We start from the raw sequence: 24,256 nt of genomic DNA, 5'->3' as shown, positions 1-24,256 counted from the left end.
CAGGCAGGCAACAATTCAATATTACATCAGGGCTTCTTCTCATCCCTAAACAAGAGCATACTTTATACTCAAACTCATTAAGGCACCAGTTTTAGGGGACTGGGGGAGAGGGTGTGTGTGTGTGGAGAGCATTTCTTGCTGTTGCCATAATGCAAGTAGGGCTTAGTTTCCGAATAGTTGTTTTAAGACTATGCCACAAATCAGAACACGTTAGAAAGCCATTTCCCAAGTGTTTATTGAAGCAGTGAAAGGTTGCTCATACTGTGCTGGAAAAAGAAGTTTTATTCAATTCAAAGACTTAAAAACAGTATTGCAGCACAAGATATTGCTATCAGTGAACTAGACTCCTTTTTGTAAGCTCTTCTAACCCATCAAGAGAGCCAGCTTGCAAGATCTAAGGCCTATCTCTTCTAGCATAACCATCTTGCGCTCTTGGAAAAAACTGCAGAAAGGCACTTGAAAGCTGTTTGTCTTTTAAGTCTTGCTGGTAAGGCTTCATTTCTGCACAAGAATGCTGTGCTATTCTTCCTTTACTCCAGGTCATCATGATGGGAAGTTTCATTGATAACCTAGGAACATAATTGGCAGACTGTATTAGCATTGCAGCTAGTCATCCACTGGTCCTCCAATTCTAAAATAGTCAATGGAGACTATGGAGGTTTCCTTCCTGTTATCACACTTGGGATTATGACCAAAAAAGCTATCATAGGCAGTACTCAATTTCGCACAGGCTCTACACACTTTACTGTCAGTTGATCTTACCAAAGTGTGGATAGGGAGAAAACTTAAGGCAATGCAACTCTGCAGTGCCATGCCATCTTGCCTTCCTTGGCCACACCTTTCAATCTACCCATGCTGTTTACTCATCTGACTTGCCCTTTGAGATTGCTATACTCTATAAGCATAGCATTCAACGTGAAATTTCTGTTCTCATGGCAGAAGCAGCTCTGAAATGAACAGATCAAAGCTAAGGAAACAAATGCAGAGTTTTTAAATAAAGCCCTCAATACTTTAATGTAAAGTTTGGGGAAAAGCGAAATCAATACAAAATATGTTCTCTAGACACCTGTTCAAAAGCTTTAAGACTCGTTCACAAGAAATGTTCCTTGCACTCACCTGTCCATCTCTAGTTTCAACAGTCTTGATGAGGAGTGTTCTCTTTGAATGAGTGTCCACTATTGGGATAGACTCAAGGTTTGTTTCTGCAAAGAGAAGGGCACTTGATTAGAACACTGGACTGAAGGTTCACTCGCATTAGAAGCATGTACTACAGAAATTGTGATGCTAGTGCAGTACTTTAAAAGTTATTCTGTGCAAGCCATCAGCATATCATGCCATCCATAGCTAGACTTCAAGCGGGAAGGAACCCAACTACAAATTCACTTCTGCTCCTATGCAGCTGTTCTCATATATCCCTGTGCACAGGCTGCAATCCTCAAGTTGTCATCTGCTTGTTCATCCCCTGGTTAACATAGCATCAACTAGAACCCATGCATTTTCTTACATTGCTCCCACTCTGGGGAATGGGCTCCCAGAAGAATCTCTGTCTCTACAAAATGGGGTGCTCCAAGGCCAATTTATCTGCCAGGGCTTTTAATGGAATATAGATTGTAGGTTTATTTTAAGTGAGGGTTTTTTTTAAAGCATGCTTTAAATTATGATTTGTTAATTGCCTTAAGCAACTAGGAAGAGCAGGATGTAATTATTTTCATGAACAGATCCACAGTGGTGTACCCTGCAGTGACTGTTTGCTTTTCTAAATTTGGCTATTGATCATACAAGGCAGAGTTTTAGAGTCCAAACCATTTACAGAGATCAGAAGCCATGCTGGTGTCAGGTTAACACTCACATGCTAGATTACTTTCTTTATGAAAAAAGTAGGACTATCTCCTGGGAAGAAGAAAAGTTACTCACCCCTCAGGTTCAGGGAAGCAAAAGTAGGAACAGGCATGCTAATTCTGTAAAACAAAAAGCATAAAGAATATTGAGATGCAGTTGTGGAGGCTTTCAGTTTGCTGGCATGGCTCTCAGACACAGCTAGTACCTGCTCTCCTCTCCCTCTAGCAGTTTCCTGTAGGTGGCAATCTCAATGTCAAGAGCCATCTTTACATTCAGGAGTTCTTGGTACTCGCGAAGGTGGCGAGCCATTTCTTCCTTCATGTTCTGGATTTCTTCCTGGAGACGGACAATATTGTCTTGGTAGTTAGCAGCTTCAAGAGAGAAGTTCTCTTCCATTTCCCTCATCTGACGTTCCAGGGATTCATTCTGCAGAGATTTTCAGAGAATACTTCATGAAGTTTCATCCATTCAGTACATTTCTTGTATCCTTGTTCAGTGAAAATGGCATGTTATCACTCAGTAAAATCAGTGGCTTACAATATGCATTGCAAGAGTAGAATTTCAGCAAAGTTGAGGAAGTTCCCAACTATAATGTGAAGGACAATTCCTTCATACACAGCAGGAAGGGCATGATACTGGCACTTCCACTGTGCTGTTCTGTGGAGAGCCCCTTTGTATATGCATATATTCTATCTAGTACCTTTTCACCTCACTCTTCCTCCAAGGGCTTCAGGGTGATGCATGTAACCGTCTCCCTTATTTTATCTAACTACATCCCTGAACGACTGGCACAAGGTTGCTCAGCAGACTTCATGGCAGAACGGGAACTGAACACGGGTCTCCTGACATCTAATCACTACATCATATTGGCTACCTACCAGAACCAGAGCTCAGTGGCAGAACATACACACATCACAAGATTCTAGCTCCAGTCCCCGAAGCCTCCAGTTAAAGACTCTCTGGCAACAGGGATCGGAATGACTTGTCTGAAATGATCGCGAACCAATCAGAATAACTTGCCTGAGCTGAACCAATCTTCTAACTCCATACAAAGTAACTATATATATTTATTACAGAATACACTAACTGTTTGTAAGGTCATCTGAAGGCCTGTTTTACTTGTATTTCAGTGTTCTTTGTTTTGGCAACAATCAGCGAATTTAATTTCCAAGCACACAGCAATACAGTACTTGTACTACAACTATTTACACTTTTTTAAGAGAGAAAAGCGGGTCATCCAGAGCCTTTCCCTTCAAGTGGAGTCTCTCACTTACAGTTCCTTTAAGCGCATCCACTTCACAGGTGAGAGACTGGATTTGCCTGCGGTATTCATTTGCTTCTTGTTTGGCCTGGCGCAGAGCATCATTGTTCCTGGTAGCTGCTTCAGAGAGATCTGCAAACTAATAACATGGTAGGTTAGCAACCTGATGAATGCTTCTGGAGCAAAAGACTCACCACACCATTGCCCAAGATATGATATTAAGGGTTAAGGGGATAAAAAGCTAGTACAAAGCTCCTTCATATGTGGAATTTAGCAAAAGAACTCTATTGTAGATTAATAGCATTAGTCAAACCAGTTTTAAATGGGCTAATCTGTGTAGTGCCAATATGTGCCATGTGTAATGAAAACCTAGCTGGCCTCACAAGCATAGAGTACAGCCTGCACTCTTCTAGAAGCCTCAACACAAAGTTCATACATTTAATATAACCAAATCTTTTGGCAGCAAAGGGTGTGCACCTTAGGTCGATACACAATATTCAACATGTTAACATGCTAGTACTGCGCATCCTTGGAACTGGAAAGAAGATACTGCTTAAATGGTGGCAGCAAAGCACGCTGAATACAGCAATAATTCCAGAGAGGGAATCAAGTTTGTTTACTTTTGCTGTAAAAGGAGTCTTCAGGCACCTTAAAGGCTAACAAAGCTTTTATCCTGGCAAAAGGAAGAACAAAAGCTTTAACCCTTATGATGCCACAAAACAGCTGATCATTTTTGAACACAGTATACATTCCGTATTTTGTTATAGGGGATATATTAGAAAGTACTGAACTCTTAATGCTGCACAGATATTTCCCATTATTCTCTAGTGCTTCATACACTAATAAATAGCCCATATATCAAGGAACCTCATAAGTTTCTTAGTATGCTGTGCTAAAGTCAAATATTTTAATCACATCTGTGGTAGGCAGTTTGTTTTCAAGCACTTTTAAGTGGAAGGAGTCAGCTATTTATCCCGCAAGGAAAACTTGGTTTGTAACAAGAGTTCACAGATTGCTAAGTGGCCCCTTTCATGTGCAATATTCATCACATCAAACAGCATGGTAAGAACTTGGCATTCCTGACTGAAAGCTAAGGGTACATAACAATCAAAGGAAGCATTCTGTGGGATTAAGGTTTAGCAAAGCTTTTCCTTCGTGCTCTTGAATGTTTGGAGTGATGAAATTGCAACAATGAGTTCCTGAGCTACAAAATGTGTCCTCTTACGTAATCGCCACCATAATAAGATCAATCACTTACTTTGGATTTGTACCACTCTTCAGCTTCCTGAAGGTTCTTAGCAGCTACAGTTTCATACTGTTGACGCACATCACGCAGGGCAGCAGTGAGATCGGGTTTAGCAACGTCCATATCAACTTGGATATGCTGTTCCTGGATCTGGAGCTGAAGCTCACGGATTTCCTTCAAGAAACACAAAGACGGTTTTTCTAGCAACACCTTTCTTTACACAGGTATCAGCACTCAAAAGGCTGACTAAACTCCATTCACCTCATTTTGAGATTGTTCAATCTGGATTTGGAAACATTCATAATATTTCCAACCCCCCCCTTTTTTTTTTAGATATTTGAAATCCCACTGGCTCCTTCAGAAGATATCTGGGCTGCCTGGGAAGTTAAAGAGAAGCATATTTCCCAGACAGCCTGGCAACAAGGGGAGTGGGAACAGGGACTGGAGCATCGCTGGTGAACATTGCAGTGGTTTTTCAAGACGGGGAAGAGGACCAGGGTGAACACAAAGCTAGTAATTAGCACGTCTTCATTTCGGGAATTCTGCAGCAGGCGCAGACAACTGAAAGCACTTCGGATGGATTCTTTCCAACAAAGTGGGCAGAGCTGCTTTATTATCTTTATATCTTCCTCAGTTGTTCCCTATTTGCTGATGATGGAATGTTTCATATGCAGAAAGAAGTCTTCCTGTATCTTTCTTAGAGACCTTCATCCTACATGATTCCACTGCACCCCCACCCCCCATGAATATATTTACTTAATTAAGATTAGTAGATTCCTATAGAAATTTTCGAATGCTCTTTAGGCCCCTTTTGGGGAAATATTAGGGGCATAAGGACAGCTTGTTAGACCATCATTGCTGTGTATTAACTCTACTTGCCATGTCTGCTCTGTCCTTTTGGACTGCCACAGGCACTAGGAAAAGGTTGGAGGAAAAACCTGGCTTGCCTCGAGGAAAGTAGCAGGACATTTGGATGTTCTGGATTCAAGAGTCATCAACTCTGAATCCTAAATTTTAGCAATGATGTCCATCCCCTACCTCATCATGAAGCTTCTTCAAGAAGACAATCTCTTCTTGTAAAGACTCAACTTTGCGTTCTAGATCCAGACGGGCCAGAGAGGCATTGTCAACATCCTAGAAAAGAAAAGAAAAAGTAAGATAATTCAGTAACATGCATGTGCCTACGGTAATTGAATAAAATTATACCTTTTCACTGCAGTCTAACAGTGAAATCCTAAGCAGATTTACACCAGTAAATTGGGCTTAGACTGGTGTAACTTTTCTTAGGATTTCACTGTAAATGAGTAGTTAACAGCTCCTCTCCACAGTGCTCATTAAGCATACCAAATCATCAAAAAAGCTTTTTGTGCAGGCTTCATTCCAGCTGGAATACTGTGCCCATTTTCAGTGACAGGGATATAGCAGCATATTTGCGTACAGTCTACATAGTTATGAGAAACAAGCACTTCCTGGGTGCTTTACATGGCAATCCTACACATACTTACAGGGAAGCAAGTCCTAGTTTATTCATAAGGTTTAGCCCCCACTGTGCATAGTGACTTTGGGACACCGTGCCAATCAGGCCAGTACTGGTTTTATGCAACCAAAGCAACTTACATGTCAAGTGCTCAGTTACCTGCTTAGGACAAAAGGCAAAGTTTGGCAGGAAGAATTTACAGGCTTCATTAACTAACTAGGACTTCAGGCAAAGGGCTGGAAACAAAATGGAATAACAGCCGCAACAAAAATGTTGTTTTGTATGTATCTGGCAGCACATAAAAGATCTGAGCTCTCATCAGTGGCTACTTTTGTTTGTGTTAGACAAATCTGCTGGTCATTTAACAAAGAAACTGAACAGCACAGTTCAGATATGCAATTTCGTGCCAAAGCTCACAGTTTCTAGTGGAAAAGAATAAGCCAAGGACAATTCACATGGGCTAGACAGAAGATCTGCAGGGACTTAACACCTGTTGTGTATTTAGCTTTCCAGTGTTCCAGCTGCCTAACAGGTCAAGTTTTACCCTAATTTAAGCCATTTCCAATGGGGCTCATACAATCACCCTTTTCAAACAGCACTTTGCAAAAATATTTCAGGTAGTTAGTAACTGGCGGTAGTAACTCCCAAAAGATGTTACGTCAGCCATTTCAGTTTTGACAGCTTACACTAGTGGGGTTAGTTCTATTCAGTATTAAATTCCTGTTTAGGAGGTCACAAACAGTGGCTTGCTATCAGATAGCCTGAAAATATATTGAGTTTCACAGCTCCACCGAACATTTAGACTGATGAACGGACCAGTTTCCCTGTGCTTCTGCTTTTAAAATCTTACATAGGGAAAGAAAATCCTGCCAGCAGCAGCTGGTGATATGCAAGCATGTCAAACCTCAAAAATCAGCTCAATGCCGTTGAGCATTCTATGTTCGTAATTCTGCAGTCTGGATAATCTCATCTGGTGACTGTATCTTTGACCAACTTACAATCAGATTGGCCTTGCAGTTACAACCATAACTTCATCCAGTCTAGCTCTGTCTGCACATTTTTCAATCCTGCTACTCAAAACCATCTCCCTCTCGACTTGAGATACCAAGAGCCTTCTCCACCCACTCTTCCACTGAGCTATGGCCCTTCCTGGTTAGATTCATATCTCCAATATAGTACAAAAAATGGGAGGAGGGGAAAAGCTAGGCTAGGTTGTTTCAGTGCAAGGAGTGCTACCTTTATTTCTACGGCCCACATTGCAAGAACTTGTTAAAGCCTGACTTAATATTTACTGCGAAGCACGACTGCAATATTCACGTCACAGAACCATGGTTTTCTCCCACAAGTGTATAAACTTCATTACTACACAATATCCACGTTTCACTGGCAAAAGTCATGTGACAAAAGTCATGTGTGCTACATTGATCCAGCATCCCATGTGCTAAGGGAAGTTTACTAGATTCTGCACATGACTATCATTACTAAATCCTCCAGGATTCAAGAAGTCTGAGATTCTGATAGTATGATAATAGTTACAATACATCAACAAAATTAAATGTAATTTATAGCTGCCCATGAAATTGCCAAGGGAATACAACTAGACAGCACAAACAGTTGGGGCACAGCTCTAGGCCACGTCCTGTTACCTGTACTGTCCAAGTCACTTGCAAGACTGGTTAGGAAGACTGGTCATAAAGTTTTGTGTGCCAAGTAAGCTTGGAGCACTCAGCAGTCCTTTCTATCTGAAGGGAAAACTTGGGGCATGCCCATGTGGCTGACACAGGGACCACTAAGATGTTTATGCCCTGCTTCCTCCTCTCCTCCAAAAGAGGATCCAGGAAACTCACACAGTTTCCACATATCTTTAACCCTCAGCAAAACTACACAAAACTCATGAAACGAGGGCTTCTTCACAGAACAATTTCCTGTCAATGATCCCGTTTCATGGAGCGATTTCTGACGTCATTGTGCCACGGAACAGAGTCATGATGGGAAATCGCGCCACGAAGACGCCATCAGTCCGTGAGTTTTGTGCGATTTTGTGGAGGGTTATAGATGTGTGAAAACGGCCTCAATCAGGACTGCAGGAGCTACCTTGCATAAAAGAAAAGAACATTCCTAAACTTACCACTGGAACAGAGCCATGAACAACCTGACCAGGCCATGCAAGCTAAAACTCTTTGTATATCAAGAAAGTTGGCATGAAAGCACCAAAAATGGCACATGGGTTGTCAAAGTTAGAAGCCTTACAGGAGCCAGCAGCCAGAAGGAAAATAAATATATTTGGCTTCTGGACTTCTTGATGCCGAGTCATTCCCGCTTTCATTTCAGCTGCCACTCCCTAACAATCACGAGTCAAACCAACTAAAAGCATGTTCTTTCCACCTTAAATTGTATACCCTAGATCAAAAGTGGAAGTTTCCTTAAATAGGCAACTAACTTGCAGAAATTTGATTTTAAAATCAACATGACTTGCTGGAGTTAGAGTTGTTCAATTCTATCACTAAGCCAAGTCACTTAAATGAAGCAAGATCCAAGTCCAAGTTAATCCAACACAAAATGTACATCAGGATATCATTGCTTGTTTTAAAGCAGATAAACAATATTTCCAGAAGTTTCAATAGTCTATTGTCACAGATGTTTGCAAAGTCCTACCTTCCTCCTTCCTTACTCCCTGATTTCCACCTAGTCTCAATCTGCACTTCCTTATAGTAGAACACTTTTTTTTTGCTTTCCAGCAAAGGGCAGAAAACTATTCTGCAAAAAAGGGCTGTAAATTAAACAGAGCTATGGGCATGTTTTTAGGATCCTAGCATCTTGCTCCCCTTTGAGATCACTCTGCATCACAAAATTCATTTATTCGTATCATGCTGAGAAACCTTAAAATTTTTAGAGCTCATTACTGAAAATGAACTTGCCCAACGCAAAACTGAGCCCAAACTAAACACTTCCTCCTGCCTGTAGCAAAAATGGGCAAAGTGTACCAGGAAAAACAACGTCTCACACCAAATGAAGATTATACCAAATAGCTTATATAAACATTAAAACATTCTATTTCAGCTGCCTTCCCAAGTCTGAAAATCAGCTTCCAAAGACTAATGGAGAACAACAATGGCATTTGTTTGCCCTCCCTTAAAAGTCTGGTGAGAGAGAGAAAAAGTCTGAATTATTATCAAAAGATTGGTTTTTCACTCACTCGAGTCTTTGCATCAGCAAGCTATAAATCTTGTTCAACACCCACTTAGAACATGGACCAAGTAAAAAATGACCAATGCTCTAACTCCTGGATTTTCTAAAAGATGCTTGCATCATTACACATTCAGTAAGAATGCAGCTTGCTCCAAGTACCCCAGGATACAAAGCCTTCTATTATTTCAGTCTGCTGCCACCACACTTGCTGTAATGCCTGCATCTGCATTCCACAGTGAATCCCATAGAAACCATTAATACCTTTCAGCCAAGTGAACAGATGGCTGGCTCCCTTTCACCCTTTACCAATCAGAAGCGGTTGCACAGAGCTGATCTGTGGACCTGACTAGACTTGGACAAAACAGACAATGCTGGGCCCTTAACTCTGTTCTTGGACGTGCTAGACACTAAGGCCTACATATTGACCAGCAGCACTGCTCAGTCTAGGCAGAGAGCAGAAAGCTGGACACACAGTAATAGAGCGGAAATTCAGCACATGAAATGCCATGTCTCACCTTGGCCACTTACTAGCTAGCTCCAGAGAGGTGTTGGTTTCTTAGCTTCATTGCATTTCACATGCGGCATAACACATGATGACAGAAATGATGTCTACCCCACTGGAATTTGCATTAATCTGTTGCCGCAGTCACAAACCTGAGTCTGTCACATGTCACTATGCCAGAGTTATTTAAGAATACACTTTTGTGGGAAAGGACCCACTTCTTCAGATACACATCCACAAGAGTTTTGAGATAAAAGATCTGAGGTGCTTTAACACTACACAAATGCTAAGTGTCAGCAACTGCCAGTCTGGAAGCGTATTTATTTTCTTCATTTATACTCTTCTCCCCAATAGGGACCCCAAAGCAGCTTACATTTGCTCTCGCCTTCTCCATTTTATCCTCACATCAACTCTGTTACGCAGGCTAGACTGAGAACGTGTTGACTGTCCCAAGGTGACCCAGGCAAGCTTTCATGGCAGAGCAGGGAGTCAAACCTGTCTCTCCCAGGACCTAGTTTGACACTAGCTACTACACAGATGCTGGAGTTGTTAATTACATGTCTGCAGACTTTAGAAATGTTCAGTTCAGATTCATCAGAATCTAAAGAATCTAAAGCTGAAATAAAGAGCAAGCATGATTCTTTAGTTCCTAGCAAGGAATCAAAATGTTTCCAACCACTAGGAGGCCTTTCCAGTTCTGCTTCCAGGAAGGTCTTTTCTCTACAATCCACATACTTTTCAAAGTTCAGCAAGGGAAGGGAAGTGACAAACCTGTCTGAAAGACTGCAAGTTGTTTTCAGCTTCTTCTCTCTGAAGCATCTCATCCTGAAGTCTGGAAAATGAGAACAGGAGGCAGGAAGTCAGCAACAGCAAGCTACACACAACTCAATGTGATGGACTATCGGCCACACCCATGAGCGCCACGAGGAAGGAGGGAGGGCCTTTAGTCAAAAGTATCTGCATCATCTCTGGTAAACCCTTAGAAAAACTCTGCCAGAAACATCACTCAGTGATTCATTAAGCAGTAAAATACTGACATACAATGGAGATTATTTGCCTAATCCTGCAAATTTAGAACCTGTTAAAATTGATAGAGGAAGTTACATTAATTTATCAAGCTGGTAATTCAGGCAGCCCTGTTCCAGTTGCTGTAATTCTGGTACTGACGTGGCAAGTTTCAGGAGTTTGCAAACCTCCTCAAATTTTCCAGAAAACTCACTGTATGACACTGAAGTAAGAGAATGAAAGACCCATCAACATCTGGAGAATGAAAGAGCAAACTAAGGACACACTGCTTGAACTTCACACTGCAAAATAAAGGAAGAACTACAGAGGGCTGCACAGAGAGGATTTTTTATGAGTTCTGTCTTTGCATTTTCAGCAAGAATCAAGATTTTCTCAAGGTTCATGTCTAGAAAAGCTCCACAAACTCTTCTACTTGATCCTGAAGCAGCCAGACAAAAAGACTGCTTTGAATCTCCCCAGCCGACCAAATCACCAGGTTCCTGAATGCCAGCAAGAGACGCCATTAAGCATCTAGGGCCGCCACATCACTCCCCTACCCAGAGGAGGAAACACTAAAACTATTGCTAATCTCTTGCAATGGTTCACTGCTCAAGCTATTGGGCTGGCAGAGGTAGAGAGCCTCATTCAGGACTCAAGCTGAAGGCAAATACCCCCTTTGAAGGAATTTCCAGGAACCCCACAGTGTGTTGCACCAGTCAATGGCCACTGAATTCAATATGCTCCAAATGAAATAAGAGCAAGTAGCACTCAATACCAACTAGATTTGCATGGTATGAACTTTCCAGAGTCCATTACTACTTGTATCTGATGAAGGAAGCATTGACTCTGAAAAGCTCATATCCTGGAAATCTAGTTGGTCTTTAAGGTGCAACTGGACCCTTATCTTCCTCTTCATATTTTGCAGTTACTACTTTTCCGTCTAGAATGGGGATCCCTGAGCCCTTATCAGAAGATGGGAGGGACGTATAAGGGAAATGAGGGCTCAGGGAGGTCCACTCCTCCCTCTATCTGACAAAGGGCGCTTTGACTCTCCAACGCTCATGTCCTGGAAACCAAGTTCGTCTCCAAGAAGCAGCAGGACCCGAATCTTGCTCTTCGACGGCTACCCGTCGGAAACGCCTGAACTAATTCTACTGGGGCACCGCCCCTGCTCCACAAACTACAGGAGAGCAAGAGCAGCTGCTCAGCAGATCCCGAAAGGCGCGCGGGAAGTCCACGCGTGCGTCCCGCCCCCCCGGCCCCTTACTTTTCGCGGAGGCGCAGGATGTCGTCGGCCAGGTTGTCCCTCTCGACCTCCACGCGGGCCTTGTCGTTGGAGAGCTGGTCCACCTGCCGGCGGAGCTCGCGCATCTCCTCGTCGTAGAGGTCGCCCAGGCGGGAGGTGCCCTTGCCCTTGAGCTGCTCGAGCTCGGCGACGAGGATCTTGTTCTGCTGCTCGAGGAAGCGCACCTTGTCGATGTAGTTAGCGAAGCGGTCGTTGAGCTCCTGCAGCTCGGCCTTCTCGTTGGTGCGGTTGGCCTTGAACTCCGTGTTGATGGCGTCGGCCAGGGAGAAGTCCACGCCGGCGTCGGAGAAGAGGCGCACCTGCTGCGGGAGGCTGCTGCGCAACCGCACCGACGACGCGCGGCTGGCGTAGATGCCGCCGCCGCCGGGCGCCGAGGAGACCAGGCGGACGCTGCTGGGCCGGATGGCGCTGCCCAGCGAGTAGCGGCTGGAAGAGGTGACATAGCGGCTGCTGCCCGCGGTGCTGGGCCGGCTGCCGCCCCCGAACATGCGGCGGTAAGAGGAGCTCCGGCTGCTAGTGGTCGTGCTCATGGTTGTAATCCGAGGGGACGGACGGGCGGTCCCGGGGTGGTGGCGGCAACTTCGAGGGCACCGACCGAGACGCGCAGCTGGAGCAAAGAGGCGCGGAAGACTTTGAGCGCGTCCCCAACTCGCTTTTATACCCCAGACACGCCCTCCGTCGGATGCGCGGCCCGCCAATCCCGAGCCCGGCCAACCAGATGCGGCGGCTTGCTTTAACGGGGTCCGCCGGGACAGACGGGGGTGGGGTGAGATGGGCAGGGGAGGCTGTGGCCGGGAAGGGGGTGGCGGCGTTCCCATCAGCCCCGGCCCGCTCCAGTTACAAAAGAGAAAGGAGGCGGCCAGTCGGGGGGGGGGGTGAGTCATAGGGGGCAGAAGCCGCCTGGCCCGCGGGGAGGGGGCGGTCTCCCACGGCTTTGAGGCCGTCCTGCTCGCAGGAGAGTGGAAACAGATGGAGAACTGGAAGGGGGGACGGGCAGGGGGAGGAGAACTGAAGGCGCCTAAAACGTGGCTGCAAAACGGGGGAGAAAAAGGAAGAGGGAGGGGTCCCAAGCGGGGGAGGGGAATGTTAGAAGTTGCGGGTCTGCGAGGAAGTGGGGGCGAGGAGGGCTCCAAGCAGAAGCGAAGGAGCCGATCTTTTCGTGCTGGGTTTGGGAAGCGCGCCGAAGAGTCGGGGAGGTCCTCCTTCTTATGGAGTCATTTCCCTTTGCTTGGAGGGCAGGTCCCGCTCCTCACCCGCTGGAGAAGAGAGTCGCCTTGGGCCAGCCGAGCTCCTTCGCACAGCGAGTGGGGAGGGAGGGTATCAGCCGCCTCCACATGGCAACCGCCGGCTTATCTGTGATGGGCGAGAGCCGTCGAGTTCCGTTAGTTGGCTGTTGCCTGCCGGGCTCAGCTGGGGCTTGGCGAGTTTCCGCTTAAGGGAGTGGTGGAAAGGGAAGTGGAAAGTGTGGCCCGTGGCTGAAGTACAGATTGTGGGCGCCTCAGCGCTCAAGAAATCCGTTTGCTGACTCTGCTGCCAATTAAATAAACTGCTAATAATTCTGGAGTGCACAACTAACAGTGAGGTATCACAGGCAGCATAAAACTCACAGTATGTGATGTGAACTTTGTCGTGAACACGTTAGTAGTAGTCACACTTAGCTAAGGGGGTGAAATTAGCCCAGCATCTAGCAGATAATTCTTTACAGAAAACTTCAACTTCTTGTTGAGTAAGCTCCTGGCCACAAAACCTTATGCTGTAATATGAAGTTTCCTTACACCAAGTCAGGCCATCAGTCTGTCAAGGTAAGTATTGTCCAGTCTGATGACCAGCAGAGGTCTCAAACAGAGAGAGGCATTCCACATCACCTACTGTCTGGTTGTTAGTCTCAGGTGTATAGCTGTGCTGGTCTGCAGTAGAAGAGGAAGATTTGCATCCAGTTGCATGTTAGAGACCAACTGGAATCTTGCTCTTTCTGATCCTTTTCACTGCAGATATTGGGAATTGAGCCTGAGACAGTTTGGACCCAAAGTTCTATCACAGTTTCTACCCCTATATTTTTGTTAATCTTAACATGCTCTTTTTGCTGCTGTTTTCCTTACACTGTTCACATTCAACTCTGTGAAAGATCTCTCTCTGGGACGTGGGCCCATTAGCAGAGAATTTAGATGGAACAGCTTCCAAACATGATGGCTGAGATCAGTGGAGCAGAAATGCTTCTAAGCAGGTGATCATTTGCCATGGGTTAGTTCTCACAGTAACCATGTTAGAAGGGTTAGGAGTGACTAGCCCAAGGAGGAGATGAAGAGCCTCTGGTTTGCATGCAGACGGTTCCGTGATTTAGTCCTCATGACTGGAGTTATGGTGCAGTCAACTCATCTCAGATTCCATACAATACTCATTATTCCATTGGCTTCCTCAGGAGGTAGTAGGTTCTCCTTCATCAGATGTTTTTAATCAGAGGCTAAATTCATCAGTATGAATTTGGGCAGATTATGAGAGGGAAGGGAAGAACCAGTGCTGGGCTGGCTCTCATGGGCCCTCCTTATGTGCCCTAGGGAAAGGCCGATCACCACTTTGGGGTCAGGAAGGAATTTTCTTCCAGGCTAGAGATCCTGGAGGTTTTGCTTTCCTCAGGGCATTGAGCGGGGGCGGGGGGGGGGTGCTGTGAATTTCCTGCATTGCGCATGAGATTAGATGACCCTTTGTGTCCTTTCCAGCTCTATCTATGATTCTGATTCATTACTCCTGCTGATATTGGCTGATCCTTAGAAATATTGAGTGGGATTTTTACTGTTTCACATTCCACACTCTCTCCTAACAAGGCTAGCTTGTTCCCCAAACAGTTTTACAGACATCCTTGAGAGACATTCCTGGCTTTTCCAGCTGATTACAGTTGCTTTTGTCAATTATTTTCATACTTCCAATCTTCATGCCATTTCTTAAATGCATGATGCTGCTTTTTATTGAATCGGACCATAGGTCCCTCAAGGTCAGAGACATTTACTCAGCATGATTCGAATCCAGTAGCATCTTAAGAGGCCAACAAGATTTTCTAGAGTATAAGCTTTTGAAAGTCAAAGTCCCCTAAAGGGAGTTTTGACTCTCAAAAACTTATACCCTGAACATCTTGTTGGCCTTTAAGGTGCTACTGGACTCAAATCTGGCTGTATGACATGATATAACCCTAAGCAGACCTATACCCTTTAAGCCCATTGAAGTCAGTAGACCTAACCCCACTGACAGAAACCATGGAACTCAAGATATTGCACATTGGGTCCCCAGATGGTCCGACTGGATCCAGTCCAGTTTAGATTAAGCATGGCCGCTTCATTGTGTGCATTCTTATCACGCCCTGGAACTGTATCTTGGGCAATAATATCTGGCTGCATTCCTATCAGGTAATCAAAATACAACTGACTGAGCTAAAAGAACAGCACACAACATGGGCCACCTAAAGCCCTACGTCGTGCACAGGGGCAGAGAAAGTGGATAGAAAGTTATTTCTCCTCTATCTGTCATATTCAAACTCATGGGCACACAATGAAGTTGGGCAGTAGATTCAGAACAGATGAAATAAACTACTTCACACAAAATGTAATTCACTTGTGAAATTCATTGCCACAAGATGTAATGCTGTTCACTGATTGAGTTGGCTTTAAAATAGAATCGAGACAAATTCATAGAGGAAAGGGTCTTCAAGAACTATCAGCCATGATAACTCTTTGAGTGCCAGCTCTGAGGGGCAGTAACAGGAGAAGGCATCAGCCTCCATTCCTTGCTTGCACACCTTCTGGGGTCATCAGACGGGGCACTGTTAAATAGGGTGCTAGACTAGACATTGATCTGATCCAATACAGCTGCTCTCATATTCTTCTTCACGTGCTGTTTGTGCTGCATGCTAGTATATGGCATAAAATCTCTGCCTTGCCCAAAACTATATGAACAGATGATCCTGCCCTGGTACCCAAAGCAAGGCGCTGTTCTGAGCTGCAGGCTTACTCTGGCACAAGGGAAGTTGTGCCAGATCTTAGAAGCACCAGCAGTAGGGCACCACTTAACTGAAGCTGCCAGATTTTGACTTCCAAATGAAAGCAGCGAGAAGCACTGCTCTTTTTGTTAATGTGGAGGGCTATCATTTAAGTCCTGACAAGACACAGAAGTAAAACCAGGTTGTTTGGAACCAAATGAAGGGATTTGTTTTGAACTAATCTACATTGAGGCTTATTTTATTATTCATGGAGTTTGACAAGGCTAAGCAACAGAAGTATTAGTAACACAAGGTCCCATGACATCAGCCATTTTATTTGTTTATTCTCTGTGGGATCAGTGGTCACACAAACAGAGAACACTGGTGGGCCTAACTGTGCTGGCACCCAGGCTTAGACTTTGTTGAGCTGTCTAGTTCTTTGAAAGCTCTTTAGTTAAGCTGTCAGGTTTTAGTTATAAGCCTTTGTGAGTCTCCCAAAAATCTTGGCACAGACAAAACATCCCTATTCTTTACAAGGTGAGGATGCTTATACTGAAGGTAGAGTGCAGAGTCAAGGCTTGTAATTTGGCAGTACTTCAAAAAATGGCTTACAGTATCTAGCCAGCTTACTAACAGAACACTGTTTATGCAACAGGTTTTCCCACTATATTCATACTTGGCTTTCTAGCAGCTTGGAGCATTTGTTTTTTCCCCCAAAGGCTCAGGCATTCTTTACCATTAGCAAATAAATATGAGGGGCAGGGGAGAGGTACAAGGAGGCTCATTCACAATCTGAGGTACAAGGAGGCTCATTCACTAAGTGAGGGAGGTATAGGCAGATTCATTCAGAAGTGGGTTCTGGTTAAACTCTTGTTTCCTAGCAGGTAGAGATAAGTTCTTGTCCTTCAACCTCCAGAAATACCTCCAAACCATAATTGCTGCTACTATTTATAGAGATTAGATAGAATCTAGGAATTAAATTAGACATTACAGGCAGATGGCAGATAATATTTTCACGTCAGCATCTTGAGATAGAGGCAATCTGGAGCAGAAATGCCATGTGAGGGGATACTTAACGCTTTTCCTGCCAACCATTTTTATGCTTTAAGTTGTCCAGTTGCTTATGCTCCCCCCCCTGTTCTAAATGTATACTTGTGAAAGGGTTAAGTATCTCTTTTTCTCTACTCAAGCTCTTTCTATGTTTTAAAAAGTCTCTTAAAGGAATGTTGTATACATCTGTCCGGTATGCCTGGTTTGGCACTGAAGGAGGGTAGAATGAATGGTGTGGTTGTGTGAGATCCTGAATCCAGTAATCATTTTTTTCCCTCCTCTTTCTCTCTTCAGGAACATTCTTGGGGCTAAAGACTTACATAAAGGGTGGTGACTGTAGCAGCAATGTGTGTTGTTTTTAGTGAGGTGGTCTTAAAGTTGCCAAGGTGAACTCCCATAGTAAAATTTGGAAAAGCCAAATGCAAAAACCTAGAAAAGGATTACCAGCTTTGATTGCATTTGACTGTAAGAACTTAATGGTGATGAGCATGGTCTTTTTCTGAAAATAATTCCTTCAATAAAAGATATCAAAAGGATGCACTACTTTATTTCTGTTGCCATGTGAACTTACTAAACACACAACTGAGCTGAACAAGTGGTTTTGAAAAGAAATGGCGTTGTGGTTTTTAGAAACCGTGCAACTAGCAAGATTTTTTTGACTACCACTCTGCAGCAGTCAAAGGGTTTTTTCCTTGTCTTAATGAGAAAGGATGTGCTGTCCAGATGATTCATACTATATGAACCATACGAAGTTTCCATGAGTGAGCTGGGTTTTGTTGCATTCGCTTCCTCTGTTCTTCTGAATAGTTTTTTGTTAAATAAAACTTAAAGAAAAAGAACGTTGCCTAGCAGCAGGCAACATCCTTTCTTACCTTATTTTACCCAATCAGGCAGTGATGTTGAAAATTCAGGAAAGGGTTGCAATAAACACTTTCATATCTGCATTATTCAAGGTTATTGTATTCGTAGGCAATGCAGCCCTACCCAGTTGATTTCTCTGCTTAGACTGGAGTAACTCTTCATAGGTTGTACTTCCGGAAGCATTCCTAAACAGGTCTGCCTGGAAGTAACTGTCATTTATTCAGAGAGGCTTAATCCCCGGAAAGTGCTCTTAGACTTTGGGAATAATCCTAAACAAGTCTACACCGAAGCAAATCCCAATGAGCTCAATGGGGCTTCTTCCCTAATAAGTGTGTTTACGATTGCAGGCTGTATTACTTACTTGCTACATTTACAGTGCAGAATTATTCTAGTCTAAGCTCATTGAAATCCACAGGTTAAAATTGGAGTAACTCTACATAGGATTGCACCATTTCTCTGGCGTAGTGTTCAGTTTATTGTTTAAGCTAATGATTTATAATCCAGTAGACATAATACCAAAGGGGGGGGGTGAGGCAAGAAGACAAAATTTAGCAAATTCAGATACAGTACAATCCATGGATTTAGAAGGGTATAATTCTGCATAGGATTGCAGTGATAAAGCTACAATCCTTGCTTTACACAAGCCCAGCAAAATTACCTAAACTAACTAAGTCAGTAGTCTAGACAATGGCCCAATCTTACACATCATTATGAATGGGCAAGTGCTTCATCATCAGTGCTTATACAAAAGTTAGTAAACTCAGATACAGTGCAATCCTTATGGACTTAAAAGGATGTACTTCTGCATTGGTTGCCTGTGAGGATGCTACAATCCAGTCCAGTCCATGGCCCAATCTTGCATATCATTATGAATGGACAAGTAAATATATAGGCTCAAAAGCAAGGATGTCCTCATCACTGCAAACTGTGGCATAATATGAGCTGACCCAGACACTCCCCTAGCATATGTTAATATCTATCTATTTGAAGTGGCTATTGCCACAGACTGATTTCGTTCTTAGCAGCGTAGCTGTAAGTGTCTGCGTTACTTCAAAAAGCATATGTCTGTGCTGAAAAATGCTAGGCCTTGCCCCAAAGACCTTACCATATGAAGTCAGGAAGTGCTGGTGGGGGAGAGAAAGTAAAAAGGATGTAATGGGAAGAAGTCAATATATACAGGGTAAGAACAGTATAGTATAATGGTTTAAGTGTTAAACTAAGATCTGGGAGATGGAAGCTCTCTGAGTGATCTTGGGCCAGTCTCACACTCTCAGTCTAACCCCCCTCACAGGGTTAAATAAGGGAGAAGAAAATGATGTAAGCCTCTTTGGGTCCCTGTTAAATGAAGTAAATAAACAGTTTCTAAGACTCCTATTTTGTTGGCATCACTTACCATTTTGGTTCACATCTGGCTAGATAGCCTTGTCCACATCCAGAATGGTTTACTGGATTTTACCAAACCTCTAGACAAAAGAGGAAGTGGGTTGGTAAAAGGAATGTGATACTAGGGCTTGCTACTCAGCATGATTGAGTCTAAGAGCCAAGCTACAAGTGATGCCTGACACAGGTTGGACGCTTGTCAGCTTCCCTCAAGTTTTGATGGGAAATGTAGGCATCCTGGTCTTGCAGCTGTAATGGAGAGCCAAGCTGTAAAACCAGGATGCCTACATTTCCCATCAAAACTTGAAGGAAGCTGACAAGCGTCCAACCTGTGTCAGGCGTCACTTGTAGCTTGGCTCTGAGCTGTGATGAAGCAATGACCGGTTCATCAGGGAAAGAGCTAATATATGCAGGACCTTTACAAGCATCCTGAGAGGTAGATCCAGCCCAGCACTACCAAGCCTATTGTATATTTTGACCTTGTTAAGGAATTGAGAATATAGTCTAGGCAACAGCTGCCTTCATGTGTTCACGACAGCTCTAATGCAAACAGGCCACTCAAGCCTCTTCCATGTCTCCAGTCCCTGCCCTCCTTTGATTTGAGGAACAACAAGTCTCCAATCCACCTCACCCTCTCTCTTGCACCAATCAGAAGTGGTAAGTCTGATTTCTTCAGACTTTCCTCCTCCTCCTGGCAAGCTTACAAAAGTCCACTTTTGTTTTCTGTTGTGCTCAGGCCCTATAACTGGGCCCCTTCCTGATGCCAAATTGCAGAGTGCCATATGCTAACATGTGTGCCTGCTCACTGCTTACCTCTTATCTGTGTGCCCTGGGTTCTGATCAGACCCAGCCCTGTGCCCTCTCTGCGTTTACTAACTGGAATTTCTGCTGAATTACTCACTTTCCCTCTGCCAACCCCCTTCCTTGGACCTCTCCAAGCCACAGGTCTGAGGACCGAGGGGAAGGGACTAAACCACCTCAGTCAATTCCCCAATATGAAAAAATAAGTAATATTTCCTCTTCTGTCTCCTCCTCCTCCACTTACTTCTACCTCCCCCTCCTACTTCATGAGGGTAGCTACTAGGTAGGTACCGTAATTCAATTCTAGTATTGATGGGCTGTGTGGTACTTTGTGCTGAAATGTATTGGAGTATTGCTTTGACTGCTTGTTTGTAATCCTGGTTCTCCTCAATAAATTCTAATTGTTCTGATTTATTACAGTCGCTGTTTTCCTTTCTAAATCTGCTTTAGAACTCCAACACTTTTCATTTCAATCCCAGACTTCTAGGCATGCAGTTTCCATTCTCCTCTGCAGCAGATTCTCTGAATTCCCAGCTTTCATTTTTTTTTAAAAAAAAGTATGTCTCTACCCCATTCCATTGCAGCGATAATATCATTTTCCTTGTATCTCTGCAAGGGAAGGAGCTAGAGACTTTTATTTTTATTTCATGAAAGCTGGGAATTCAGATAATCTGCTGCATGTATTGTTGCAGTGGTAAGCCATTATAATGCTATGGAAATGATGTTTTAAAAGATAGAAAATAAAACCAGGGGGAGGGGAAGGGAAAGAATGGTTTAATGATGATGGACGTCCAGTCATTGAAAAGCAGGTTGAAGGTGAGTGGGGCAAACAAAAGTGAAAGAAACATAATGTGTGAGCAAAAAATTGACTCAAAATCAGCTTCCAGAAAAAGATAGGGCTAAAACTGGTCTCGAACTGGAAATAAACCGGGAGAAACAAAAACAAAAAAGCAAGAACTAAAGACAAAAAAAATGTGTGCAGAAATCAGAGATTAAATGGAAGCAGTATGGGGTCAGAAATGATGGGTGGAACCCTGTACAGAAAACCCCATGGAATCTGGCATCCTTGTCATCTATCTGATCTTTATCCATTACCTTCTCCAGGGAGTTGAGGACAACATACATAGATGTATGTATTTATTTATTTGCCAAATTTATGCCCCACCTTTCTGCCAAGCTGGCTATCAGATTAAAAGCATACATAATAAAAAATAAATCTTAAAAGCCATTAAAACATATTTAAACAATTAAAAACAAGTTAAAATAGACACACAGTATAATAAAATACAATACATATACATAAAAAGTCTTCACCCACTGGCAGAAGATGGCAACAAAAAGGAACATATGAGAAGGTCCATGCCCAGGTTACCACCCTCCTCAGAATGTGAGAAGATTACTATAGTTGTGAGGTAGCTTTGTAAGGGAGGTATGCTGGTCTCGAGCCATATAGAACTGATGTAAAGGCCAACATCAGAACCTTGAATTGCGCCTAGAAAGATCGAGAGCCAATGTAGATGGGCCAAGACTGGGGTGATATGCAAGGCTTTTTTTTCTGGAAAAGGGGTGGTGGAACTCAGTGGGTTGCCAGCACGGGAGGCAACTTTTGGCGGGAGGTGGAACCACATGTGCGGGCGCAAAGTGTGCGCATGCTCCCAGGGCCAATGACATCACTTTGGGTCAGCTGGAACAAGGGGGGGGAGTTTTAAAAAGTTTAAATCGCCCTCGGCGAAAATGGTCACATGGCTGGTGGCCCCGCCCCCTGATCTTCAGACAGAGGGGAGTTTAGATTGCCCTCCATGCCGCTCCAGGTAGGACTGGAACCTTTTCAAAACACTGCTTCCCAGTCCTAGCCTGGAAAAGTGATTCAGAAGGATACCATGATTGATAGTATCAAAAGCCACAGAAAGGTCCAGGCGAATCAACAGAGCCATAGTCTCTGCCCATCTCCCAGCACAAGTCATCCACAACCAAGGCTGTTTCAGTCCCTGAAAACAGACTGAAGAGGATCTTCTCCATTTTAATCCTTGGTTACTGTGAATCAGGGAAGTTGCCCAAGGTCCTATGCTTTCCCAAAGAAGCCACCTATCACTTAGATGGGGTGTGTTTGTTCCCATGAGCTTTTAGCCAAGCCACTGGCATCACTACCCTGGCAATGATGGAGGATTAGGGTGTGGATGTCAGGAGCCTGTTCTGAGCCCCCATATGGAAGGCCCTGCTTACAAGAACCCTTAAAGATAGATGGCTGGAAGAGAGAGATGACCCAAGATCACCCAGCAAGTTATCTGATTAAGCAGAGATTTGAATTGGGATCTCTCCGGTTCTGATCTTGACATTCTAACCACTCACAATGCTGGCTGAAGCTAAGCAGGCCTGGGATTAAATAGGAAATTTCCAGGGGCCCCTACATATGCTCAACAAAGAAAAAAATGGGAGAAGCCCCCACAAACTCAACCCAAACAAGCGGGGGGGGGGGAGAGATAGAGAGGTCAAGTTACAACCTAAAATGTAAAATATATACCAAGAAAGTATTTATTATCAATGTGCACAAAATATAGGTTAAAAACAAGTTAAAAGCATAAGGCCTGAATAGCAGGCTACATGTATATGCTAAGAATTGCTAAAACATTCTCCGTACACAGATGATACAGTCCAGTGACCAACACAAAGACAGACTATACGCGTTTTGACCCTAAGGCCTTCCTCAGTGGTCAATTGTACAATATTTATTAAACACACCCACACACAGAAACCAATATAGAAATTCTCCTGATGCTTTATCTAAAACTCTTGTATTGTGTGGTATAATACAAATATTGCTGCAAACCAAGGACTGCACTCACACAATGCTCTTCATTTGATATTGTATTCTGAGGCTTGGTTTCCAATGTACTTGGGTGTGTTTCATCAATCTGCAGTTGAAATAAAGTGTGGGTGTGTTTGATACCTTCTTGGAATATATTTTACATTTTAGCTTGTAACTTGACCTCTACATATGCTGCTTGATGTTCCTAGTGGCAGGGCGCATATGCAGAATATAAATGTAACAGAGATGTGAGCATACCCAGGGATAGAAGTGAGCACATATTTAAACTTTGTTTTTTTAAGCAAGAGTTAAACCTTCATAGAAAAGGTGAAATTGAAAGATTACATTTGGGAAAGGTAGAATCCCAGATGTGGTTCATGGAGGGCGTTCCAGGCATAAAGGAAGCAAGGGAGTCATTTATCACTGCCGGATTACCATTGCCAAATGCACTGCGATGGCTGAATGGGGCCTGCAGTGCAGATTACTCAGATACAAGCTATTCTTAGACCTTTTAGCTGTCACAAAGCCATACGCCAGCCAGCCTATATTTTCCCCCATGTATTCATTTGATTGTGTTTTATTGCCACTAACTACATAGTGGAATGGCTGGTACTGCAGCAGCAGTGACTGAAGACACCCTGGGTATTTTGTCACAGTTACGCAGAGCGAGAGGCCTGAGCTCTGAGCGGCACTGTTGAAGACTAGGTCAATCCCTCTTCTGTTTCTATGGCTACAACCCCCAGATGACTCTCTTTGCATCATCCATACCGAAATCAATAGGACTTCTAAGCTAATGATTTAAGGCTTGCAGCTGATGAGGTCCCTGATGGGGCACACCTGATTCCACTTTCCCACTGCCTCCAGAGGAGTAAAAACCATCATCTTCAGCATTTTGGACTAATGGCCAAGCTCAGAGTTGCGTGCAGATGTGTGTATTGTTTCCCATTTTTCAATTTAAAAAAAACAGAACAAAAGAAGCTTGAAGAGGCTGCAATGGGGAAGAGCAGGAGGGAGGAGGTCATTAACTCTTTCCTAACCAGCTGCTGTTCTGCTCAGAATTGGCCTGTCCCAGCTGCAGCCTCCCCTTCCTCCTCTTGGAAAAGATTCAAGTATCAATTGAGAAAATCTTTCCTCTCCGATGGGGGAAACAGATAGGCAATGTGTGGTTTTGAGTGGCTGAAACAGCCAGTGAAGAAAGACAGATCCCTTTTCTCTGCTGCTTTCCCACTCTTGAAACAGTCTCCTGAGGCTGCTTTCCAAAGAAAATAAATGTCAGAAGCATGTTCGGAGCAATATATCCTAAAGAGCCTTCTAGATTGTTGCCCACCATTGGGAGACTTAGTCTGTTTCCTGTCACTTTAAACAAGAGGATTGCACACATTTGCACATTGGAGTTGTAAGAGTCGTGCTATGTCTTTCTGTGATAAAATGAAACACAGGACTCCTTTTGTTCAGGGTAACCCCTGTCAAGGCCCACACCCGGGCTCAGGCCCCAACCTAGGCTGATCTTTCTCACTTAACAGCTCTGTGCTCTGCTTCCTCCTCCAGTTACCCTTCCCAATTGGC

General features: G+C 43.8%; 1 protein-coding gene across 1 annotated transcript; it reads right to left on the bottom strand.

Moving 5' to 3' along the window:
• Window positions 1-217: 217 nt before the first annotated feature.
• Window positions 218-12,473, bottom strand: VIM (vimentin). Its single transcript, XM_054991229.1, has 9 exons — window positions 11,787-12,473; window positions 10,286-10,346; window positions 5,385-5,480; window positions 4,359-4,520; window positions 3,114-3,239; window positions 2,045-2,265; window positions 1,915-1,958; window positions 1,117-1,202; window positions 218-569 (listed from the first exon to the last, which is right to left on the bottom strand). The coding sequence occupies exons 1-9, from the start codon at window positions 12,353-12,355 to the stop codon at window positions 531-533; spliced, it is 1,404 nt and encodes a 467-aa protein (XP_054847204.1). The 5' UTR covers window positions 12,356-12,473; the 3' UTR covers window positions 218-530.
• Between the last annotated feature and the right edge of the window lie 11,783 nt (window positions 12,474-24,256).

Source organism: Eublepharis macularius, chromosome 11 (assembly GCF_028583425.1).
Source record: "Eublepharis macularius isolate TG4126 chromosome 11, MPM_Emac_v1.0, whole genome shotgun sequence".
NCBI lineage: Eukaryota > Metazoa > Chordata > Lepidosauria > Squamata > Eublepharidae > Eublepharis > Eublepharis macularius.
The sequence above is the reverse complement of the archived record's forward strand: the minus strand, read 5'-3'. Positions and strand labels throughout refer to the sequence as shown.

Coding starts and splice junctions, on each gene's coding strand:
- VIM (XM_054991229.1), bottom strand. CDS start 12,355: ATGAGCACGACCACTAGCAGCCGGAGCTCCTCTTACCGCCGCATGTTC. Junction 1,203..1,914: donor TGCTTCCCTGAACCTGAGGG/GTGAGTAACTTT, acceptor TTCTCTTTGCAG/AAACAAACCTTGAGTCTATC. Junction 570..1,116: donor TTGAAACTAGAGATGGACAG/GTGAGTGCAAGG, acceptor TTATGTTCCTAG/GTTATCAATGAAACTTCCCA.